Source organism: Rhinolophus ferrumequinum, chromosome 27, assembly GCF_004115265.2.
Source record: "Rhinolophus ferrumequinum isolate MPI-CBG mRhiFer1 chromosome 27, mRhiFer1_v1.p, whole genome shotgun sequence".
NCBI classification, from domain to species: domain Eukaryota; kingdom Metazoa; phylum Chordata; class Mammalia; order Chiroptera; family Rhinolophidae; genus Rhinolophus; species Rhinolophus ferrumequinum.
In genome coordinates this window covers 7885169-7902175 of record NC_046310.1, presented here as the reverse complement: position 1 = coordinate 7902175, position 17007 = coordinate 7885169, and the positions used below count along the sequence as shown (strand labels likewise).

The following is a 17007-nucleotide window of genomic DNA, read 5'->3' as shown; positions in this document are numbered from 1 at the left end:
TGGTAATGGATAATTTCTAAAGGATCTACCAGCCACTTTTGGCTGAAACTCAAATCTGGAAAAAGAACAGGGTCTCTTGCTTGCGTTTACTCATCAAATGCATCTATTTAAATTCTTAGAACATATACATCTATTTTCCCACAAATGTGACAAAAATTCTTGAAAGGGCTCAGGTTTCATGACTTAAAAATTACAGCTTTCAACAGTGCAGGGGAGTGTGAGATGAGAAATGTGTCCTTGATTTCTTTTTTCTTTTTTAACTTTTTGCACCTTTAACACAAATAACTGTGCAAAGGAATAATAAACTAAATGGGCTTTCCTCCACAGAAGAAACATGGATTTAGAATCCATTTTCCAGCTGCCTAAGTGCTACTTGTGAATAATTTACATATAAAATAAATGTAGTCTGTGTGTTTAACCTGGGTGTTCTAAAGGAATACACCAGCAGGAACACCGACTTCTTTTATTGTACGGTGCAGTGGAAACAGACATATGTCATTTTCAATTAATAACCCAAATGTCACTAATTATACAATGCCTATTTGAGTGAATCAGACACCGTGTGAAGGTCTAACATTGGAGTGTCCTAAGTGGACATAGAGAAAAAAATCGTTTGTTCATAGCCACCCTGAATTCTTCTCATTTTCAATCAAGCAACAACAACAACAACAACAACAACAAAACACAAACGAATGCACAGTATGACCTCATTGATAACTTGGACATAATTCTTTACAATTTTATTCTCATAGGAAATTGTGTACCTTTAGTCAAGTAGTAGGAAGAGTTTGAGTTGGATAGTTGCTCTTTTTACAATGGCTGCCATACCAGCAAGTGCTAACTCATTGTGGAGTTTAGTCATGCAAAATTGCAGGCATGCTTTTCTTTAGCAGTGGTAACATGGAAAAGAAAAAGGAAAGCAAACCAGTGTTTCTGTTCCGCTCCAGATCCCTCTTCTCATGCCCTTCTTTTAACCGTTGATGCTTCTTTACATTTCATCCACTGCTCTTTGCACTGATAACTCCACAGTCTCCCCTAAAAGTCTCAAGTACTGGCTTTAATTCCTAAAGAAGGCTTAAGAACCACCAAATTCTACAGTTCTCACAAAAGCGACACTCATGGATTTATGGCCTCTGTACCCACTGGTCTACTAGATGTTTATATTTTGGTTATATTGAGGTTTTGCAAATACTGTAACCTCTATATTTTAATGCTTAAAATCTCTCTACCCACTTTCTAACTTGCTTTTCTTCCTGTTCCCTCTCTCCAGTACCACCATTTACCTAATCACTGACACCTGAAACTTGACGTTCTTAATGCTTCTCTTTTTCTCGGGTTGTAGTATGCATTCGTTCATAACGTCTTGTTAATTTTAGCTCTGAAGGATTTTTTCATTGTTTTTGTTCTATCCCTTCTGGTATTGTCTTAATTCAGACCCCTATAACTTCTCTGGATCTTTCTAATTAGTCTTCCTGACTCTAATATTTTTTTTTCCTTTTTCTCATAGCCCCATCTTAATTTCTGTTCCTCTTTTGCCAAAATAGGCATATCTCATGTTAGTTAACTCCATAAAATCCCACGTCCTCCAAGGGGGGGTAAAAATCCACATCTTCTTAGTAAAGAAAAAGAGACCCCCTCAAGTTTTAACTTCTGTCAGTCTATGGGGTCTTTCTGTCTTCCCCACATACCATTCAGGACACCAGTTCACGTCAGGTATTGGTGTTTCCATCGTGCCTCCCCGTGTCTCTAGGACATTTTGTGGGTTCCCCTCCGTCTAGAAATCCCTCCCCTATATCCTCGCTCGTTTAACTCCCACTATTTGAAAATTCTGCTCACACGTTTCCTATTCTAGAAGCCTTCCCCTGTGACCAGGTCCCCATGCCACCCCTTCCCACTTGACCCCTAGTGTGTGTTAGGTAGCCTTTCAAAGAGCTCTTGGAGCACGCTGTGCTTCCTTTTCTCAAAGTGTTTATCAAACCTGAATCTTTTTTTTTTTTCATTCATTCATCTGTATTCCCCATGATGCTATGGGTTCCTGAAGGGTAAGGACTATGTCTTTATCCCCACATCCACAGAAAATGACCCAAAATTGGGTAGAGTACTGCATGAACAAATTAACAAATAGTAAATAGTCCAGGTGGCAATGCTTCCCTGATATCAGGTAGTACAAAACCGGTTCCCTTCACCTTCTTCCAGGAAAAAAAGCCAAGCCACAATAAATTCTGGTATTTTTCTATTAGACTGAAGCTTATAGGGGCATGAGAGTGGACATTATTACATGGCACTCATGATAAATTTGAAATGAATTCAGTAGACATCTCCCTTTTTTGGAGGTATGATGTCAAGAGACTCACCAAGGTTTCCTCGTGGCCTTTCTCTCTTATATCGCTCAGCTAGCTAACCTGCTCTTTCCCTTTTCCCCCTCACTTCTAGATGATTTCCCTCACAACCATCCATTTCCTTCACTTGCACTGCCTTGGCTCTGTTCTTCTTTTATGTAGAAGTTTCTCTGAGGCTACTTGAGATTCGGGCTCAGAGAGGGGGACAGATTATCCATGCAGGACTCACTAGAGCATCTCTCCGAAGGTGATCTTTCTCTATCACAGAGTTGGTGCAGCTGCCAAGATAACACTCTCTCCCTGTGATACAAATAAAACCACATTCCTTAGTTTTTCACATTTCAGTTTCATCTTATAAATCCAACCAGTGGACATGCGGTTATTACCAACATAAACAGAGCTTTCACCAGTTTGTATAAATATGCAACTCAACTTTTATTTAAAACATGAAGCAACCCCAACCTGTTTTTCTTTTTTTTTTTTTTTCATTAACTCCTCCATGTCCATCGGCTGCATTAACTGGTTCAAACTGGAAACTAAACAATCTTAGTGATTTTTGATCCTTCAAGGTGAGAAAGACGTGACTACAGGAAGCAGCTTATGAATAAGCTTTTACACTTTTTCTTAAATCAGCAAACGAATATCATGTTTAAGTCAGAACTCTAATTAGTTGGTTGAGTCATCTGGCAGCAGTTGGCAGAGAAACCCAGAAAAAAAATGTATAGTGTGATTTGTGGATGTGTCCAAATATATAACATCAAGTGAGTTTTCAAAACAAAATGAACTTTCTTCTCAGGAACAAGTTTTTCCTGAAAAATATCAGGAAGTTTGAGCCATTTTGAAATCTGTTTTGATTTTTTCAGGATGCTACTAAATTTCATTTGAATTTCCTAATTTCTTTTTCTTGAAAAGTGTCCGGATTTTCCTCATTACTGAATAACTTGTACAGGAGAGACAGTCAAACACACTCTTAATTAAGGGAACCTAATATTGACATGAGTTTTTTAAAGCTGAAAAAGAGTCACAGTGTCTATTCAGAGCGCATCCAGGCGACAACATGGGACGGTGGGGCTGAACTTGCTCATCAGTAGGCTCTCCATCAGTATGTTTGTACGTCAGTAAGAGGACTTGAACATTGGCCCTTGAATTACAGTTATTTGTACACATATTTTAGCTTTTATGCAGCAGGAAAAGCGCCTCGAAAGGATGAGCCACATCTTAATCATCTTTGAGTTTGCTGGAACTGCCTGAGTGGTTAACGTAGTGATCTATAGGAGATACCTTTACAATACATGCATTTGGTCAGCATTTGTTAGGCATTGTGCTACCCCTTGGTAGATAAGACAGAGAAGACCCCTGCCCCCATGGAACTAACTTTGTAAGGAAGCAGGAGACAGAAGTAGACTGTACAGTCGTAACGACATACAAGTCATGCTGATATCAAAGGAGATTGTTATGATGAGTGTTAAAAGGGCATAGAAAACGGCATATGAGAGAGAGGAACTGGGCTGGGGTCACTTTATAGGGTTAGGGAAGGGTGGCCAAATAAGACCTCCCTGACTAGGGGATATTTGAGAATAAAATACAAAACTGTCATGGTATCCTGAGCAAAAGTGTTCCAGGTAGAGGGAATGGAAGTGCCCAGAAGTGGGAAAGAACTTGAAGCCTTCTGGAGCTTCATGAATAATGAGAGAGTGGTGCCAGGTAGTCCAGAATCAGAAACGTGTAGGACCACACAGGTTCTCATAAGGAATTGAAATTAGATAATATGAGTAATTGCAACAGGGTTATATATTTTATAAAGATTGCACTACCATATCATATAGATTATACATACGTGTAATAAAAGATTGCATATAACGATTACAATGAAATAGAGAAGGACGAGATTTAAAGCATGGAGACCAGTTTAGAAGCTATGATAGGAGTCTGTGAAAGAAGAGAAACGTGTCTTGGGTCAGGAGAGGTAGCAGAAAACATATAGAGAATGATACACACTCAAGATAAACTCTGCAGGGCTTGATGATAGATTACATTTGGGGAGAAAAAAGTGAAAGCATCAAGGATCATTCTTTTACCCTGGAAAATGGATAAATGGACAAGATTGAGAAATGAACAGGTTGTAGACAGGAAGACCATGAATTCTGTTTTGGATGTTTTAAGTTTTCAATATATGATTAGTCATCTAATTGGAGGTGTCAGGTAGACAGATTCATGAGTCTGAGGCTCGGGGGAGAGTTTTAGTCTAGTGATTGGCATTTGCGAGTGTTCAGCATACAGATGATAGGTAAAACTGAAACGAGATGGAGAAGAGGAAAGGAAAGGAGAAGAGAGGAGAGGACAGGAAAGGAGACAGCCTCAGACTCTGAGGAACGATGTCAACGCTGAGGGCCAGTAGGGAAGAGGTCCGGGAAAGGGGGCTGGAAGGTGCAGCTGAGAGAAAGGAGGAAACATGTCAAGAGAGGCAAAGGGAGAAGCATGCTTATTTGTTGAATTGGACAATTCAGGTAAATGCTAGACTGTGATTACTGCCATATATTCCGGGTAAATAAGCATCAACGTTTTAAGCCTCTGGATAGTCTCTCAGACCTTGATTATACTCAGAGTAACAGCAAAGAAAGAGAAATCTTCCACCACTACTTGTCTGACATTGCCATTCTAAAGGCAATTCAAACACAAAATAATCAAAGCAATAAAAATATATATGTACACCCAATTACGCCTTTCACCTCCAAAGTAAATATATTTTTGTTACTGTGAGATATTTTTATCAACAGATAAAATTGTCATAGTATGTGAGGTGATGGTTTGACTTTTGATACAGTTTTTATTTTATCCTAGCAATAAAACCTCATTGTGTTATATTTGCCAGGAGTTTGGGTGACACCTCGACACATTATTGTCAATTCCACAGCAGTGGAATTGTACTGGAGTCCGCCGGAAAAGCCCGGTGGCTTCATTTCTCAATACCGGTTGAGTCGTAACGGAACCTGGATTTTCCTGGGTGGCAGTGAGGAGCATCATTTCACTGATAAAAACCTGGAGCCCAACAGCAGGTAAACTAAAAGCAAACTGTACCAATTATACAGTTAGATTTTTAACTAACTGTGTAATTGAAAAAGAGGACATCTCCAATGGAAACAATATTAAATTAATTGGTTAACTAATCCCCTCAATTCATTAGCCATTCCGTAGCTGATGAGATCTTTTCATCAATTTCAGATGTCAATGAATCAAGTGCCTACTCAATAAATTAATCTTCAGAGTACACACAATTTCTTAAACATGTAAACAGTCTTTTACATGACATGAGAGCATGCAAATTTTAAACTATATAAAATACACAAAGTATTAAACTTTAAAAATGTTTCATGTTATCTTCAAAAACATGCATTCCTAAATGAAAGAAATTTAAAGAGTTTTGTTTTACATCAACTACCCTTTCTTCTGGTATATATACTTGCTACACTCTATACACACATGAGTGGTTTTAGGGAAAAAAATTCCACATAGTTGCAATTCATTCCCATTCACCTCTCAGCAGAGGCAAAATGCATCTTAGATCAACAGTTGTTTTACTGCACAGAGTAAAGATCAATTTAGTTTCATTGTAGGGAATCACAGATCAATTTAGAAACATCTTTCTCTAAACATATTTCCCTGAACTCTAACCTGTTTAAAAATGGGCAAGATGAATTTGAATCCTCTACAATCCACAAGCACACTTCAAGGCTTTGCCGAAATTTTTAAGAAAAGCAATGAGTTACTAGAGGGTTAAAAATAAGGGGGGGAAGGGTGAGGTGGGGGGTGGGGTGGGGGAGAAATAGTGATGGTCTAGAAACATCGCTGCCTGTGCTAAGAAAAACTACCAAGTCGGTGCTAATGTTTCTGAACAGAGAGCAAAGAATTTGCAATTTGTCACGAATTTAGGACTAAGCAGCAGATGGAAAGACCAGCAATCCTGGTTCAATTCTCTTGTGCACGGCCTCATCGCGATTTTCTATTTTATTTTATTTTTTTTATATAGATACATTTACAAGTTGGAAGCCACAACTGGAGGCGGCAGCAGTTCTAGTAACGAATACGTTGTACAGACACCGATACGGACACCGGAAGAAATCCAGCCTCCATATAATGTCACGGTCATTGGGCCTTATTCCATATTTGTAGCTTGGACCCCACCAGGTAAAGAAATAAAGTGTGTGTGTGTGTGTGTGTGTGTGTGTGTGTGTGTGTTTAAAACATTTTAGAGGAAAGTAATTAGAAAATTGGAAGTAAGGACGGCAATGTGAATTTGGTAAATCAGAAGGAAATGATCTATTTCCTGGATAAAAATAAACAAAACAATCCAAACTACACTGAAGGTAGACGTGCATACCTATACGTGCATCTAGACAGATACGGATGTAGATTACGTAGATAACGCTATCAAAGCAATACTTTCTTTCAAGTACAAGGGCCTACAAATCTGTCTTCTTCATATGCAGAGGGTACCAAAAAAATGCATACACATTTTAAGAGATGTTATCTTAAAATGTGTATGCATTTTTTTGGCACCTCCCTGATATACCCAAGGTAAGTCATACAGGTCCGAATTGCCTTGAACACTCCTTTTTATAAAACTCCCTAGATTGGATCATTGGGATTATAGGATCCCCTCTCTGTTACGGCAGTGGATGGGCGATTCAGGAAAACAGTAGCCCCCTATCTCACCCCTGTACCTCGGTTTGTGACCAGTTCCGGTAGCAGGATATTGCCTGTGTAAGCTGTATAGCGTCCATTCAGCCATTTAGTCCCTAGTGGGTTGCCTTTGTGGTTTAGAGCACTATTATATTTTGATGGAAGCCTCATGCTCAGGTAAAATTCTGATTGCATTAAATCGGTGGAATAAGGATCGTAGTAAAATTTGCTTGCTTTGTTTTTTAACGTGAAGGACACATGCACGTAGAGGTTTTGTTTCAGTGAAATTTTAAACTTACTAAGGTGTTAAATACACTTCAAAGATAATGTGATTTTGTTTCTTTTTTAATCAATGAGTACAGTTTTATTTTTAACATCTAGTCAGTTGAAATGGAAACAAACCCGTATTGTTCCCAACATAAGTTCAACATGGAACTGAAAATAATTGATTCGCAGGCATTTATGCATCACTGGATTCATTCCATAAAATAATTAGCAAAGACATATTTTTCATTGAATTGAAAAGTTATTTCAGTCAACCCAGGTGATATAGTCATAAAGATTAACATATATAGAGAGAAAAATAACTTCTCATAAATCAAGAATCCATCTGATGTCATAATCTAAGATTGAAGACAAAAGGGTCTTTTTTTGTTTTTGCCAAATTCACAGGAGAAAATCTAAGAGCTTTATAAGTAAAACTAGTAGTAATAATAATAGTAATAATAATAGTAATAAATGTTGCTCTAAGACATTAAATGTAAATTATTTCATTCACCGTTTTAAAAAATAAATATGACTCATTAAAACATGCAGGAATAGTCAGTAGTGCCACATGTGTCCTTAAGTACAGTGACCTGTATATAAATCTGAGGACCATTGAGTTCTTGGACTCTGTTCTTAATTTCAGTGGAGAGAAACACAAATCTTCTGCAGTGGAAAATACACACCCTTACGTGTCCTGTATGGAATCGATTTCTGCTTTCACGGAATAGCATCACTCTCTTGTGATCTTTCCGCATGTTTCTCCCCAGCATGTTTATAGTGCTGTGGTGTTTTTGTGCCGCAAAGGAAAACAAGGCAGAATAGAGCCAGTTTCGAGACCAAACTCAGCCTCCTGCCTGGAGATTTCTCAAACTCAGACCAGGGTCTTCTACCATCCAAAGTGTCAGAGAACAGTTAAGGGAAGTCAGAATCATAAACAAAGTTGATGATCTCCTAGCCGTGTGACCAGGAAGTTCCAGTGTTGATCGCATTACCTGTTATTTTGACATTAGTACGCCATTGCTAATCTGAAGACTTCATACTTCAGATTAAGGATTTAAGGATTTAACAACACATCTTTCTTTTAAGATAGCTAGAGTAGGAGGAATGAGAGAACCGGATGCATGTCCCAGGAATGCCACCTACCAGCTGACCTTAAACGAGTCATTTTGTTTTTTTTTTCTCTTTGAGTCTCAGTTACCTCCATCTGTAAAAGCAAGATAATGACAGAACCTATGTGTAGAGTTGTTGTAAAGATTAAATGAGGTAGTGTATATAATTGGCATGATCTGTTTTAAAATATTCTATAGATAGTGATGATTATTTTTGATAATTATTTTTGCCTTGAATCACTCATTTGTATAATAAATGTACGTGCTCCAACATTTGCTAGGTCCCAAAGCCCCCATTTCCAAAATGATAAAACTGTGTCCTGCAGAATTGGGTTAGTAAATTTTTAGGACTTCTTTCAAATTTGCCAGCATTTTGTCATTTTTTTTTCCCTTTGAGTTCCAGATCATATTTTTATGTTTAATGTGTAATGTTTCCATTTAGAAAGGATTATTGTGAAATAAAACACAACTTGCTTTTTTAATGTAGCCTTAAGTCTTGTCTACCTCAAGCTTTACAGAAATTGTTCATTCTACTCCAGCCTAGGGGATATTGTAGAAATGCTTTCCACACTGAATCTGACCGTATAACCAATGGTTAATAAATCTATAATATCCAGACCTGTCAATCTTTTAGTTTCAGATGCACAAAATCCATTACAGAAGCCCTGTAATATATGGAAAGATTAAAATCTTAAACTTTTTTTTTTTTTTTCCTGGTGCCTAGGAGGATTTTGAATTCAGTGAACCGGCAGATGATTTTGACTTATGTATAATCTACATTTGATTTTATTGGGAAGTACCTCATGCTGTGTTTTGATTTGGATAATAAAAACACTTTTCTGTTCCTGAATAGTCACAAGTATATGTTTTAAACAGAAAGAAAACGAAGGTGTTATAACTGGAGGTTATTCATTTGCTTACAATCAAGAGCTTTCTAGGTATTTACTCATTCTAGTCCCCTGCTATTACAACACAGGCAGAGCTAAAAAATGGGTCACGCAGTCTGTACCTGTGGTTTCCAAACCTGAGCGAACATTAGAATGACCCAGAAAGCCTGTGCAAAGACAAAGTCTCAACCCCAAGTTTACTAAGAAGACTCCTGGGGTGGAATCAAGGCATCCAGATCTTTTTTAAAGCTTCCCCAGGTGACTTGGATGTGTTCGGATTTTACTAACCCTGAGTCACGCATACCAACAAACGTGCTCAATGACAATAATATGCATTAATGTTACTGGTTTACATTTGCCATTTGTTACATTCCTACTATGTGCCAAACATGTCAGTAAGCACTTTCCCTGCTTGACCTTACTTCATTTTTATGTAAACCCTGGGAGACAAATGATATCATTATCACATCTCAAAGAGATAATACAGTACACTCAAGGTCAAACAGCAGGATCGGGATTCAAATTCAGGTCTGCTCTCTAGTAAGAGCAATTCCTTTTTCTCCTCAGCTTAACTCCTAAATTCAAATTAAACTCTCTTTATTGCCCAAAGTTTTTCAGATTTCTGATGGAGTGACTGTGCGTTTTGAAGCCGTAGCCCAGAGGGCTGAGAAACAGAATTAAGTGTTGGTGAGAACCAAATGATTGTGGAAGAAATATATTTTCTGCTGGGCATATAAGACCAGGAAAATTAATTGTGGAAAATGGAGGATCTCTGATGGGAAAATATCTACGTGGCAATAGTTCTGTCCTGGGGCATAGAGGAACTAATAGCATGAAGGCTATACTTAGCATCCCAAAATCCAGAATAAATAGATGTGACTTAGCAAACTAGATTCCAGGTGACAGAAGATTTTAATTGGTTGAGAGAGGGGAAGAATCATTTCTCATCAAATATCTCAAAAGACAAAGAGGTTATTCAGAGACTATTTTAAAGCATGGTAGACCTTTTCTTACTTCCCAGGCAAATCTTGTTTCACTTTATCTCATTATTACTTGTTGAATGTCAGTAGTACGGCTATCAAAACACTCCAAGCTCTAGAAAATCAAGATTTCAATTCATGTTTATCATTTGTACTAAATAAGATGATATGCAAACATCATATCTTTATGAAGTGTTGGCTTAATTAATTAATGGAGAAACAAAACGGTAAGCTTCTAAAATATATCATTCAAGTAAATATAAATAGGTTTTGACTTTTCTGCTATTTAAAGTTATTCAAACACTTCATTTTGTATAGAAGCCCACCTCTCCCTCGACACTAACTCAACCCTATACACACATACACATTTCTTCTTGAAAGACAAACAGGACACATACACGTATTTTCCAAAGACTGTATGTTGTCTTCATTTTTTTCACCTATTTTTGAAAAGGTGAAATATTTCACCAATATTTTAGAAAAGGAAATATCAGTTTCTATGCAGAATGCTCCCCCTCCCCCCACCGCCATTTAATTTCCCTGTGGGCTTAGTTGCCCAAATGTCTTTGAACTTCAGGTTTCTCATCTGTGAAAGGGACTCTTAAAAGGCCATTTTGCGTTGCTGTTATGTGAAGTCGGTGAGAGAGCATAGTGAAACATTAGTGGGCACTGGGTAGATACTGGCCACTGTTATTCAAATCTGCAAGACCTTGTAAACCAGGTCAGTTTATTCCTGAACATTTCTTCTCACCTTTTACCAGCTCTGAACCTTGGGTCAAGACTTGCACCTTCATATACGTTACCTTAATGAGTGAACATTTATAGGAAATGAAGAAGCAAATATTTTTTGGAGCGTAAAGTATTTACTCAGAATCAGAATGGAGATAGATATCCCTGCTGTTTGAGAATCTAAACATTTGAAAATATTTCAACTCTGAGGGTAACATGAGTCTTTCTAATTTATCAAAGTGATGTCTATAGTCTGAACTATCTCAGCCCTTAATCATGTTCTAGTTAACAATAACAACAGCGTTGCATTCAACACACACTTTTTCTCACTCAAGATGCTAAGTTATTTAGGTTTAGTACGTAACATCGAACTACCGGTGCTTTTCTTTTCACATTTATCTTTGAACCAATTAAAGAAAAGAATCGGCAGCAGTTCTTCTATTGAGAAATCACTTCAATGAATATAGCTTAGGGATATAAATGCCTTTTATTAATCAAGTTTTGATTGAAGAGTCCTTAGCCACAATATGGCCCATCTCCAGGCTTTAGGCATCTCAGCATTCAGTGGACTCATCAGCTAGATCAGATACTGTCCATTTAAAGCCAAAATTGGCATGAATATTTCCAAGGAATTCACATTGCGTCAGTTGGGGTGATTCCACCTTACCAGTTGTTTCAGTTTTCTTACACGTGCAATCACCAAGTGAACGGCAGTGGTGAGTTTCAGAAGACATGTAAAACTCATTTCAGTGATTTGTGGCTTGTTTTGCATTTTTTATGAGAACACTTAAGATCTACTCTCTTAGCAAATTTCAATAATTATAGAATACAGATCTTCAGACCTTATTCATCTTATAACTGAAAGATCGCACCCTTTCACAAGCCTGTGACTATTTCTCCCATCCCCTCAACCCCTGGCAACCACCAAAGTTTTTATAGTTCAACCTTTTGTTTAACGATTCCACATGTAAGTGATACCATACAATATTTGTCTTTATCTGGCTATTTCACTTAGCATAATGTTTTACAGTTTCATCCATATTGTCACAAATGGCAGAATTTCTTCCTTTTTTTTTAGTCTGAATGATATGTCATTATATATATGTGCGTGTGTGTGTGTGTGTGTGTGTGTATACATATATATATGTATACCACATTTTATTTATCCATTTATTCGCTGATAAACATTGAGGTCGTTTCCATACTTTGGCTAATGTGAATAATTCTACAGTGAATATTGGAGTGCAGGTATCTCTTCAAGATAATGATTTCATTCTCTTTGGATAAATACCCAGAAGTGGAATGGCTGGATCATACAGTGTTCTATTTTTAATTGTTGGAGGAACCGCCATACTGTTTTCCATGGTGGCTGCCCCAGTTTATGTTCCCACCATCAGTGCACAAGGGATCCCTTTCTCCACATCCTTGTAAGCATTTGTCTCTTGTCTTTAGATAATAGGAATCCTAGCAGGTGTGAGGTGGTATCTCATTGTGGTTTTACTTTGTATTTCCCTGATGGTTAGTGATGGTGAGCAGCTTTTCATATACCTGTTGGCCATTTGTATGTCTTCTTTGGAAAAATGTCTATTCAGGTCCTTTGTGTATTTTTTAATTGGGTTATTTGGTTTTTTGCTATTGAGTTGTATGAGTCCCTTGTATATTTGGGTATTGAACCCCTTATCAGATGTATGACTTTTAAATATTTTCTCCCCTTTCATAGGCTGCCTTTTCCTTTGGTTTATAGTTTTCTTTGTTGTGCAGAAATTTGATGTAGTCCCACTTGTTAATTTTTGCTTTTGTTATCTTTGCTTTTGGTGTTTAATAAATTTATCTTACTTTATTAAGTTCTAATATATACTAGACATTTTTCTAAGAGATTAACACATACTTAATGTTCATAACAACTTGTAGTATGTCCTATTATTTTTTTTTCTTTTCTATTTTACTAATGAGAAAAGTAAATGTTTATATCTTAGCTATTTTCTCTAAGTGATTCATTCTATAGGTGTCAGAGCCAACCCACAGAGGGTCTGACTCCAAGTTCTGTGGTAAAAACCACCCTGCTATATTTTCTCACTATTTCTCTCTGAACAGTGCAGAAAGCAAATGGTTTTTTTTTTTCCCCTGGGTTCTACTATGATACAGTTCCAAAGCTAAAAATATTGCTGTAAATATAGAACATATGAATGAGGACAAAGTAATTCTGGGGCAGTCCATCCAGTAACCCAGTAGGGTAATTTTATTTGTATCTTAAACTTTATTTACCTTTGGGTAGAATGATTCATCGTGGACATGTTCACTGAACCCCACTTAGGGGCAATGCGTAATGCTAGACACCCTGAAAGTTATAAAGAAGAGTGAGACAGCGTCCTTCCTGGATTGATTTAACGTGGACATGTTCACTGAACCCCACTTAGGGGCAATGCGTAATGCTAGACACCCTGAAAGTTATAAAGAAGAGTGAGACAACGTCCTTCCTGTCAAGAAAACTAGGGAAGTGCACGTAACATGGTAACTATTATACAAACTATGTAAAATGTCCATACAGCTGGTATGCATTTGTGTTCAAGAAGGTCCTAATTCACTTCCACACCCCCAGAAGGGCATAATCAAGTTATCCTTACCTATACAAAGGAGAACTGAGGCTGATTTCTTAAAAGTGTTATGTGAAGCACATCCAGTGTTTTGAAGCAAATGCAGCTGTCAAGCGAATTCATAGTTTACCTCTTAGAATTGCTCCTGCTCCAGCTCCTAAAAAAAGATTTTTAAAAAGGATTATGTGATTGACTGTCCCATTGTAAAGAATGCACCTGCTGTGAAATGAATCCACAGGGGGAAAAAAAAGTTGAATAATTTAACTTTTTTATTTGTAAAGATAATCAGGGTTTTTCTGATTACATCTTAACTTCATAAATGTTAAATAACCTATCAGCATCTAGTTGTTGTAAATTATGAAAAGGAGCATTGCGAGGAATATTAACCAACGGAATCCTTGTTCTTTAGTGAACAAGAAAATGTGTTATGGCAGCTTGTCATCGTGCGACTGGTAACGTTGACACCAAATAACAAAACTGCCATTTGCACTTAGGGTAAATTGGTTCACTGGAGCTTCTAGTGCTCCTTTTGGTCTGACATAAATTTACGAACTCGGGAACTAACCAAGTCGTGTGGCTTCCCAGCTGACTTGAACAAATACGCCCATTTCATCTCATTTAATCATCAGAATACCAGGGGGCTAGGTCGGTTCTGACTCATTGCAGATGGCATAGGGTGTGCAGGGACACACAGGGCTTTCATGTCACCGTCCTGTGAATGATGACAGTGGAGGAGGCCCTCTTTCCTGAATGCATGTTAATGTTTGACATGTTCACAGCTTCAAGGAGCATTTTCTTTTTCCACACCTCATAGGTGTATGTAAAGGACATTTGTTTCTGATTAGCCAGGATGTGAGAAATAGATTTTCTAGGTTCACACTTTAGCTAGCCATGTTTAAACCTCAATCAAGATTATGTCTATGTTTGAAGTGGGTGGAGGTGCAGTGTTGTTCCCTGACCCCCTAGGAGTCCTGTCCTTTGAAATAGAGAAGTTACTGGAAGCAGACCAGTAGCTACAGTAAAGTGCAACCTCGGACAAATTGAAGGGAAGACCACTCTAAATTACTGCTGAGATTGAAAAAGAGAATATCTTCCTGGGAATACAACTTGATCGTATCCAAGTATACATAAAAAAATAAAAGTAGATAATAAAATAGCGTTAGTAAAGGTATTTCCTAGAATGAATATAGCATTTATTTTAATCGAAATAGCAGCTTTATGTAAAATTTGGGCTCGGAAGTGTTTGAGGGCACATGAAAACATCATCATATTGTGGGGTTTTTTCTTTCCATTTTTTTTCAGTGTCATTTAGTTTTACAGAGATGTCTATCATTTATTCACACTTCCTATGTTGTAAAATGCTTTACGTACATTTTCTAATTTAATCATCACCAGTCTTTATGAGGTGGCTATTGGTATCATCATTGTCCAGATGAAGAGACTGGCATTCATAGAGTTACGTAGTTTACCAGGGCCAGACAAGGGGCAGATTTACCAGGAGCAAAGGAGGGAGCTGATCTGTCGGACTCCATTCAGTGACTTGTCTAGATCAATAAGAATGATGACATCTTTTTCAAATGTGTGTTTGTCAAACTTTTGTACAAGGGCTACCCTAGGAACAGATAAGGCAGAATGAATATTCATTCAGTCCATGGTCATTTATTGAACTGTGATTTTGTGCACAAATCTAGGCATTGGAACTACACTGAGGAAGAGAATAAAGTCCCTGACTTTATGAAGTTGGCATTCTAGTGGTGTTAAAGGAAATCATGTACGCAGCTGTGCGCAAAACAGGAATGCAGTGAAATTGTGATTCTTGTGTGTCACTGTTGCCACCACACAATGATTTTAAAATGGGTATCCTCATGTCCTGTCTCACGTTTTCAACCCAATGTTTGCCTGCCAGATGGTTCTCTTCCTAAAAAACAGGTTAGATCATGTTAGCATCTTCAAAGTCCCCTTGTCGTTTAGTATTTATAAAGCCCAAATCTCATGAAGAGATAATTTATAAAATTTAGAGGTCACTTGAGCTTGAGAGTGAAGAAAGCAGAGTCTACTCCGGGAGTCTTACTCTACAGGTCTTACTAAGGCCTCGGGCATCGGGAAATGGGGAGAGGAAACCCTACAAGAAGGACAGGTTTGGGAATAGGAACTATAGTAATTGTGTTTTGAGCCGGTTGAGACTGAGGTCTTGGTGTAGTCGGCTCTTGAAAATACTGACCTGAAATGAAGGGGAGATACAAACTGGAGATAAGAATTTAAGAATCAGTGCTAGAATAACAGTAATACAAGCTACTAGGATAAGTGCAACAGCCAGGTTAACTAGAATGCTCTACATTTAAAATAAAAATTCTCAGTCTGGGTTCAACACAATCTAGCACCTTTCCAAAGGAAGCAGTTGATCGGTCTTTCTAACTATGACCAATAGTTCCTCGTTGCTACAGAGACATCGCCTTTTCATCTATTCCACACAGATTCCTGAGCGTCACTGGTTTGTACTAGCCCTTCTGCCCCTCATCTATTAGGGCTATATTTACAAAAAGCAAAACCACATTTTAGTCTTTAGACCTTTTCACTCATGGGTTATTGAGGCCCGTGCTGTAGATCTCATTGTTTCTATAGCAAAGATAAACTTAAGTACTGCAAAGGTAAGTAATTAAACCCACAAAGGTTATGAGTACCAGATCAATGAGAAAATTTAGTGTGAGACTTCATTATATATTTTCATTCAAGGTCCATTTCTTCTCCTTGAACAAGTGTGTGTGTTGTTCATGACCAAATACAATTTACTGGCATTTAATTCTATGAATAGATTGTGAAGAGGCTAAAATGACAAGACCTCCTTTCTTTAGGAAGCATTGTGAAAAATGACAGTTTTTGAACCCAAATTTCCTATGTATTTAGACCCATAAGTCTCCCTGACAGAGTGGACTGTCCTGACTCAATAATTAATGCACTGAGGAATCTCTAGGTGGGCTATGATTTGGATACTTTATGGGCTATTATGTCAAGAATACGTGTCAGACTGGACGCGTACACAATGCCTACAGAGAAATTATTGTCACAAGCAAAAGTGTGTTTTTTAATGTACTTGAAGAATAAGTAAGCCTAGGAAAATATATATGACGCTATTTCTAATTGTCTCGTATTTTTTAAGAAGTGAAACATGCCCTCATTTTTATTTGCCTGTAGACTATGTGTTTGAATAGAACTATTATACTTCATTTGTTTTTTTTGAAAATGGGTGATGCCCATTTCTTACTTTTGAATTATGCATTCTAATATTTTCTGGCTTAAGTTTCACACTGTTACTAATTGCAATATTAAGCCATAATGTACCTTCAAGTTATAAAAGTTTAAATATACGTTGTTCTTAAAACACAAACATTTGTTGAACATTCTGTGTTGCATAAACCTATGTC

At 37.5% G+C, this 17007-nt stretch overlaps 1 protein-coding gene across 1 annotated transcript in view; it reads left to right on the top strand.

Moving 5' to 3' along the window:
* Positions 1–17007, top strand: part of USH2A (usherin) — a 559517-nt gene that overhangs the window by 460722 nt on the left and 81788 nt on the right. The window contains exons 56-57 of the mRNA XM_033099662.1: positions 5212–5395; positions 6367–6524. Coding sequence (XP_032955553.1) covers positions 5212–5395; positions 6367–6524 — 342 coding nt within the window. The remainder of the gene's footprint in view (positions 1–5211; positions 5396–6366; positions 6525–17007) is intronic.